Source organism: Pollicipes pollicipes, unplaced genomic scaffold, assembly GCF_011947565.3.
Source record: "Pollicipes pollicipes isolate AB1234 unplaced genomic scaffold, Ppol_2.1 Scaffold_6052;HRSCAF=7182_pilon_pilon_pilon, whole genome shotgun sequence".
Taxonomy (NCBI): domain Eukaryota; kingdom Metazoa; phylum Arthropoda; class Thecostraca; order Pollicipedomorpha; family Pollicipedidae; genus Pollicipes; species Pollicipes pollicipes.
Window position 1 is genome coordinate 18,449,888 of NW_023596805.1, and position 8,037 is coordinate 18,457,924.

General features: G+C 62.1%; 1 protein-coding gene and 1 long non-coding RNA gene across 2 annotated transcripts; both read left to right on the forward strand.

Moving 5' to 3' along the window:
• Nucleotides 1-130: 130 nt before the first annotated feature.
• LOC119104456 (uncharacterized) lies at nucleotides 131-3,769 on the forward strand. The gene is made up of 3 exons (XR_005094937.1): nucleotides 131-229; nucleotides 2,340-2,433; nucleotides 3,753-3,769. It is a non-coding gene; the product is annotated as an uncharacterized LOC119104456 (long non-coding RNA).
• Nucleotides 3,770-4,722: 953 nt separating this feature from the next.
• LOC119104311 (core histone macro-H2A.1-like) lies at nucleotides 4,723-7,580 on the forward strand. Its single transcript, XM_037228008.1, has 5 exons — nucleotides 4,723-4,878; nucleotides 5,350-5,356; nucleotides 5,886-5,952; nucleotides 6,298-6,456; nucleotides 6,862-7,580. The coding sequence occupies exons 1-5, from the start codon at nucleotides 4,723-4,725 to the stop codon at nucleotides 7,022-7,024; spliced, it is 552 nt and encodes a 183-aa protein (XP_037083903.1). The 3' UTR covers nucleotides 7,025-7,580.
• The last annotated feature ends 457 nt before the right edge of the window (nucleotides 7,581-8,037 follow it).

Consider the following 8,037-nt stretch of genomic DNA (forward strand, 5'->3'; position numbering starts at 1 on the left):
GTGTGTGTGCCCGTGGTGTGTCAGCCGCTGCCAGCGCTTGACCGAGTGTGTGTGTCCGTGGTGTGTCAGCCGCTGCCAGCGATTGACTGAGTATGTGTGTCTGTGGGTGGCGTGTCGAGCAGCCGAGCTGCTGGAGCTGGCCGGGAACGCCGCTCGCGACAACAGGAAGAGTCGCATCACGCCCCGGCACCTGCTGCTGGCCATCGCCAACGACGAGGAGCTGCACAAGGTCAGTCTTGTGGCTGCCTAGGGGCCTGCATGCATGGTGAGGGGCCTGCACACGGTTAGTGGGGTGGCTGGGAGGGGGTAGGAGCTGCACATGGCCGGTGGAGCGGTCTGGGAGGCCGAGGGGCTACGCACGGCCAGTGGAGCTGTCTGGGAGGACGAGGGCTACACACGGCCAGTGGTGCTGTCTGGGAGGCCGAGGGGCTACACACGGTCAGTGGTGCTGTCTGGGGAGCTGTCTGGGAGGACGAGGGCTACACACGGCCAGTGGTGCTGTCTGGGAGGCCGAGGGGCTACACACGGCCAGTGGTGCTGTCTGGGGAGCTGTCTGGGAGGACGAGGGCTACACACGGCCAGTGGGTGTCTGAGGCCGAGGGGCTACACACGGTCAGTGGTGCTGTCTGGGGAGCTGTCTGGGAGGACGAGGGCTACACACGGCCAGTGGTGCTGTCTGGGGAGCTGTCTGGAGGCCGAGGGGCTACACACGGCCAGTGGTGCTGTCTGGGAGCTGTCTGGGAGGACGAGGGCTACACACGGCCAGTGGTGCTGTCTGAGAGGATGAGGCTACACGGCCGGTGGAGCTGTCTGTGAGTACGAGGGGCTATACACGGCCGGCAGAGCAGTCTGGACCTTGCGGCTTTGCACTCGGCTCTGTGCTGGTTCTTTGCTGTGCTGTTTATCCAGGCGTGTTGCGTTCATTTTATGCGAGCTGCAGGGCTGTGTCCACTTGATGCAGCCCCCTGTCCCACACCCACTCCCGGGGCTGTATGCGAGCTGTAGGGCTATGTGTCCGCTTGATGCAGCTCTCTGTCCCACCCCACTCCCGGGGCTGTATGCGAGCTGTAGGGCTATGTGTCCGCTTGATGCAGCTCTCTGTCCCACACCCACTCCCGGGGCTGTATGCGAGCTGTAGGGCTATGTGTCCGCTTGATGCAGTCCCCTGTCCCACACCCTCTCCCTGGGCTGTATGCGATGTAGGGCTATGTATCCGCTTGATGCAGTCCCCTGTCCCACACCCACTCCCGGGGCTGTATGCGAGCTGTAGGGCTATGTGTCCGCTTGATGCAGCTCCTGTCCCACACCCACTCCCGGGGCTGTATGCGAGCTGTAGGGCTATGTGTCCGCTTGATGCAGACCCCTGTCCCACACCCACTCCCGGGGCTGTATGCGAGCTGTAGGGCTATGTGTCCGCTTGATGCAGTCCCTTGTCCCACACCCACTCCCGGAGCTGTATGCGAGCTGTAGGGCTATGTGTCCGCTTGATGCAGCCCCCTGTCCCACACCCACTCCCGGGCTGTATGCGAGCTGTAGGGCTATGTGTCCGCTTGATGCGTCCCTGTCCCACACCCACTCCCGGAGCTGTATGCGAGCTGTAGGGCTATGTGTCCGCTTGATGCAGCCCCCTGTCCCACACCCACTCCCGGGGCTGTATGCGAGCTGTAGGGCTATGTGTCCGCTTGATGCAGCCCTCTGTCCCACACCCACTCCCGGGGCTGTATGCGAGCTGTAGGGCTATGTGTCCGCTTGATGCAGCCCTCTGTCCCACACCCGCGCCCCGGGCCGTATGGTGTGCGCGCAAGTGTGGGTCAACGGCTGTCTGACCGTAGGGAGTTTGAGCTTCCATGATACGAATACACAGCGTGTTGCTTCGGACGTGTTGACACAATTTCAGTGCCCATTGCAACCCCTGCAGCCCAACTATTCCCATCGCGCGGTCGGTGCGTGGAATGTGCTGCCATCAGCTGGCAGGCATGCCCTGTGACTTGGCCCAGTGCGTGCTTATGGCAGCAAAGAGATCCGTGGCTAGTCATGTCACACGGCGTTAGCGCCATACACACGGCTTGCAGTCGTGTCGGATGTGTTCATCATATCGCCCTCCTGGACTGGAATAGTCGGTCCGCGTCTTACGTAGTTCCTCAATACAGTGCAGTGACTATGAGGGACTCTTCCAGCACGTTTCCTTCTGTAGTGTGCCAGTCCTGTTATGGGCCTGTCGTGCGTAGTGTGTGTCGCCTCCCGCTATTCCTGTCGATACATGTGCATGTCTGTCGCCGTCTCTGTCTCAGCACACCACGGTGGTTCTCCGTATTGACAAAGGTCCGTGTGTGTTGCAGTTCTTGCGCGGGGTGACCATTCCCCAGGGCGGCGTACTACCCCGTATTCACCCGTCGCTGCTTGTGAAGCGGGGCGACACGGCCTCCATGCCGGGTGAGTGTCAGCCGCCGCCGCTCCGCCGGCCGCCTCCCAGCTGCCGGTGCTGAGGGCTGGCTCCCAGCTGCCGCTGCTAAGGGCTGGCTCCCAGCTGCCGGTGCTGGTGGTGCTCACTCCCAGCGGTCTGCCAGGGCAGCCAATCAGGCTCAACCATGCTCGACTGCATATCCTGTTGTTTGAATGGACATGCAGGAGGTGCGGTTGTGGTTTGCGGTTCTGAGGTTGTGATTTACGGTTTTGCGGTTTTGGTCTCCCGTTCCACGATTGTGGTTAACGGTTTTGCGGTTGTAGATTGCTGTTTTGCGGATGTGATTTCCGGTTTGTGGTTTTGTCCAACGGGTCGTCTACATGTCAGTTGCACGTCTCCAATTTCATGGGATTTGTGACAAGTAGTCGCGTATGATTGGAATACTGATGCCATTGTCAGGTAGGTTCATTAGCCTATATTCATGTCATGGAAATAATGCCGAAAAAGAGGGCCAATAAGCTTTGCTTTGCAGCTTAACAGAATTCTCGAGGACTTGACTCCTGGAGAAGCTTGACAGCGAAATGCATTGACATTTCATCTACCTCTTATTATTTTGATTATGATTTAAAAGATCCGAATAAGTAATGCTGATATCAGTGAATATCCAGGTGCTACGATAAAAATGGGTCATACATTGTTTTCATTAGGTTCTTTTGAGAATATGTTTGCTTGAGCACATGTTGAAGGGACGTATTTTATTACGGTAACAAGGGCTGCGGAAGAAAGGGCGCAACAAGTTGCAATACAGCTGGAATCTAAAACAAAAAAATAAAAGGACAGAAAATAATAATCTTTTGTTTTCGTACTTTCTGGTGTCTAGCTGTGGTGCGATTACTTTTGTACAATCTCTCCTGTCGTGACTGTGGTCTCTGTTCTGACACCACTGACGCCTGTCCGCCGGCGGTGTAGCTCGCCGCATCAGCCGCGTCCTCTCCCAACGCTCACCGTATGGTGTGTGTGCCCGCAGCCGTTTCCCTCCCAGCGCTCACCGTGTGATATGTGTGCCCGCCCAGCAGCCGCGTCCTCTCCCAACGCTCACCGTATGATGTGTAATGTCCGCAGCCGTGTCCCTCCCCAGCGCTCACCGGTGTGATATGTGTGCCCGCAGCCGTGTCCCCTCCCAGCGCTCACCGTGTGATATGTGTGCCCGCAGCCGTGTCTCTCCCAGCGCTCACACGTGTGATATGTGTGCCCGCTGCAGTGTCTCTCCCAGCGCTCACCGTGTGATATGTGTGCCCGCTGCCGTGGTCTCTCCCAGCGCTCACTGTATGATGTGTGTGCCCCACAGCGGTAACGGCGTCCACGTGCTCAGTCAGGCTCCGCCAACCGCCGCGCAGAAGAAAAGTCGGCGTGGTGGCGCCCCACCCCACGCGCCCCGCCCAAGAAAGGTCGGCGCCGTCGCCTCTGCCTTGTCGGACCGTCCCTGTTCACGTGCCTGACCGCCCCCTGCCTCACGTTGGGTCACCGGTCCGCCACGGGGCTGCCGACAGCAATCTCTAGCGCTGTTTCACTGCTTTGTTTTAGCTTGACGCAGGTTTCATGTGCTGCTTTTTACGGACCTAACAACTTTGTGTGGTGATGTGAATGAGCGGCTGCTTCTTGGTGGTCGGAAAGGTTGTCCAAATGATGTGTGCTTTCCCGAGGAATTTGCCATTGTCCCAATGTTCACCCGCCAGCTGTGTGCGATGTGGGTCATCGGTGACACTCGTGACCCTGTCGTTCCTGTCGTGCTGTGTAAAAGCCGCCGGAGGACCTATGTCTCTATGTCCTCGGTTACAGCGGCCGGCAGGCGAGCCAAGCCTAACGCCAATCTCGCCCCGCTCTCGGAGAAGAAGCTGTTCCTCGGCCAGACGGTGAGGGGGCTGCAGACGGGGTAATAACGTGCCCCCGGGCCTAAACAGCTGCTACGGCAGGACTTTCTTGACCAAGTTCCTTAGGCTCCGTCATACCGTGCTGCATTCTCGAGGAGGGCCGGTCGATGCCGCGCGCCGCCGCCCGGTGCGTCGCCGCTGACCACCGGACCGCCGTCGTCATCCCGCTGTGCCCGGTCTGTGCCTCGCGCCGCCGCCCGGGTGCGTCGCTGCTGACCACCGCCGCGTCTCCCCCCTGTGCCGGTCTGTGCCGCGCGCCGCCAGCTGACCACCGCCGCGTCTCCCCTGTGCCGGCGGCCGTGCCTCGCGCCGCCCGCCCGGTGCGTCGCCGCTGACCACCGCGCCCCTGGCGCCGGCAGCTGCACGTGGTGAGCGGGCGACATCGCGATGGCGAGCGTGCAGGCGGTGGTGGCACCCGACGCGTCCGGCTTCGCTCTGGCGGGGCAGGTGGGCGCCGCGCTGGAGGCCGTCGAGGGACCCCCGGCTACGACGCCGCCCTCGAGGAGCTGCGCAAGAGCCACGGCCCTCTGGCACCCTGCGGAGGTACGCCCCCTCCCCCCCCCCCCCGCGGCCCTGTTTCGCCCTCCCTCCCTCTGGCTCCCATGGAGCCGGGGCCCCTTGGCGCCCTGCGGAGGTACGCACCGCCCGCGGCCGTATTTGCCTCCTCCGTCGGCTCCCTTGGAGCCGGGGCCCCCTGGCGCCCTGCGGAGGTACGCACCGCCCGCGGCCCTCCCGCTCGCTCCTCCCTCTGGCTTCGTCGGCACCCTGGCCCCCCTGGCGGCCCTGCGGAGCTCCGCACTGTTCTCAGCCCTGCTTTCCTCGCTGGAGCTCAGCGAACGCATGGTTAGGATCATGCGCACCCTTCTCTTCTCGCTTGCAATGCCTGCGGGATGTCTGACTGCATGTCTGGCCTTCTGATTTGCCAGGACCCAGTCTAACCACCATGGCCCTGGCCAGTCAGAGCTTTATTCCCACCGTCCTTGGTCATGCTGTGACTATCGCTGGATCTCCTAGGGCCTCGGTCAGCCCTCTCGCAGCGCCATACTGGGGAGGCCGGCCCCAGCTGTTCGTCGTGTGCGGGTACCGCGTCACCCCTCCGTGCGCCACGCCACGTTGGAGGCGGATGCCACGCCTTTGTTCGCCCATATCAGGCAGCAGCTGAGCAAACGACCATCCGTTGAGGCCTGGATAGGTAGCTTTTCGTAGCATCAGAGTCCAGACCCAGTTACGTGTCACCATCTGTTCCAGCGACGCTCCTTCCCACCAGATGCAAGCTACCCTCTGTTTCCAGCGACGCTCTGTCCCACCAGATGCAAGCTACCCTCTGTTTCCAGCGACGCTCCTTCCCACCAGATTGCAAGCTACCCTCAGTTTCCAGCGGCGCTCCTTCCCACCAGCTGCAAGCTACCCTCTGTTTCCAGCGGCGCTCCTTCCCACGAGATGCAAGCTAACCCTCTGTTTCCGGCGACGCTCCTTCCCACCAGATGCAAGCTACCTCTGTTTCCAGTGATGCGCCTTCTTACAGTGACAGGATGCCGTGCTCTTTCCAGCGACGCCTCTCTCCACCAATAACGTGCCTGCCAACTGGATCATCCACGTCAACGGGGCCCACCCACAGTGAGTGGGGACCGGTGTCTCGAGCCGCGCCTCCCCCGTGCCGGTCGCGTGGCTGGCTCTTGACGTCCGCTCGGTGCCTCAAGCCCAGAGTGCCCCGCCGCCGCTCCTTTGTTATTTTGGCGTAGGACAACGACGGTGTTGCTCGATTGTGGATTGAGTGTGATGTTGCCGGGGAAGGTGTTAACTGGCGACGCTGATACTTTGGGCCCCGACTCGCTGTCTCTGTGTCTCTGACGACGTTTGGTGTCCGCGGTAATCGCGTCTGCCGTGAGGCCCCAGAGCCGTCCGTTGCTGAAGCAGCGGTCCGTGCCCGCCTGCGGTTCGCGCCGCCCCACTCGGTCTGAGCTGGCGGCCCGTGGCGGGGTGTGCCGCTAACGGTGCGCTGCGCCCGACAGCTGACACCAACATCGGGGACAAGCTGACCAAGTCCGTCAAGAACTGTCTGGCCGTGGCCGACCAGAAGAACCTCAAGTCGATCGCGCTTCCGTCCATCGGCAGCGGCAAGTAAGTCCCCGGTGGCTGGTTCGAGTCACGCCGTATAGGTGGCGGTCGCGTCGTATAGGTGGCGCTGGCTGCGGACCGATCGGCTGGTCGGGCTGACCAGGCCTCGCCGGGCCGGGTCTCGTGCGACGCCTAGTCCCATAGCTCACACCGTCGTCGCAATGTGATGCTCGAGCGCGTTATCCGTTCGATTTCCGTCGATCAGAGTCACTGGTCGGCGGCTGCGGTCGGCCGTGATTCTCGCAGTGCCTGTTGTAGGACTGAGCTGTGGCCGAGCTGATCTCGCGTTCGACCCAGCCCCGCTGTGTTGGCTGGCCGCTGGCGCTGTGCGAGCACGGCCGGGCGGCGCCTGGCCCACCGTCGCCGCCGCTCCCCGTCTGACCCCACACCCGTGCGCCTGGCCGTCAGGGGTGGTCTGGAGAAGGCGGACGCGGCCCGCATCATCCTACGCGCCATTCACGACTACTTCGTCAACGTCATGTCCTCGTCGCTCAAGGACGTCTTCTTCGTGCTCTTTGACGCTGAGAGTCTGGCCGTGTACCGCGATGAATTGGCCAAGCTGGACGCCTGAGGTGGCCAAGCTAGACGCCCAAGGTGGCCAGGCTGGACGCCTGAGGTGGGCAGGCTGAACGCCTGAGGTGGTCAGGCTGTCTGATTGTCCGGTGCCTGTCTAGCTGTGGCCGCTCTGTCCAGCGGCCAGTGCGCGCGGCTCGACAGCTCCGTCAGCTGTGGGGCTGGGCGGCCGAGGGTCGCATGACTGACAGCTGCTCTCTCCCTGAAAGGTTCCCTGAAAGGCCACCTCGCTTTCTCCGTTTTGAAGTGAGCTGGGCATCGCTCTTCTCTTCTGAAAATAGTCTCGTGCTGTCATAGGTTTCTGTTCACGTCACGTGTCCGTGGTCGCTGACAGCCTTTTGCACCGTACCTTGCCGGGTATCCACTGCCTTAGATGTGGATGATGCAGTATGTAGTGCACGGAACTCTGTAGTGGCGGCGGCATGCAGCTGAGCACATACGTACGCCCGGCACGCAGTCAGATATGTAGACGTTAGAGTTGCATTGTAGTTTGATGGCCAGACCTGCTGACGACGACAGGCACGCTCTGGTGAAGCTCACGTACGCCAGCTCGCCGCTCGGACTGCTTAGGCTTACGTACCAGTTTACTACGCGCGCTAACCGTCACGCCGCCGGCCTTCACTATTCGGCAGCTGTTTGCCTTTGTGCGCACTACACACGGCGTCGTCCAGTGCAGCGTGGGTGCGCTCGCTGGAGCAGGCCTGCCGCGACGGTCAGCGCGGCGCGTCGGCAGCCGCAGCGAGTGGCTGGTGTCTCCTGTCGACAGAGACCGGCTGCCGCGACGGTCACGCGGCGCGTCGGCAAGCCGCAGCCGAGTGGCTGGTGTCTCCTGTCGACAGAGACCGGCTGTGCGGCGGCTCCAGCAGCGGTCGACGCTGCGGCGCCTCCTGTCGGCAGAGACCGCTGGTGGCGGCTCCAGCAGCGGTCGACCGCTGCCGGTGTCTCCTGTCGGCAGAGACCGGCTGTGGCGGCTCCAGCAGCGGTCGACCGCTACCGGTGTCTCCTGTCGGC

Excerpts from the sequence above, each read along its gene's own strand:
- LOC119104311 (XM_037228008.1), top strand. The coding sequence starts at position 4,723 with ATGGCGAGCGTGCAGGCGGTGGTGGCACCCGACGCGTCCGGCTTCGCT. Across the intron at positions 5,953-6,297 it reads GTCAACGGGGCCCACCCACA|CTGGCGGCCCGTGGCGGGGT; the intron begins GTGAGTGGGGAC and ends ACTCGGTCTGAG. Across the intron at positions 6,457-6,861 it reads CCGTCCATCGGCAGCGGCAA|GGGTGGTCTGGAGAAGGCGG; the intron begins GTAAGTCCCCGG and ends CCTGGCCGTCAG.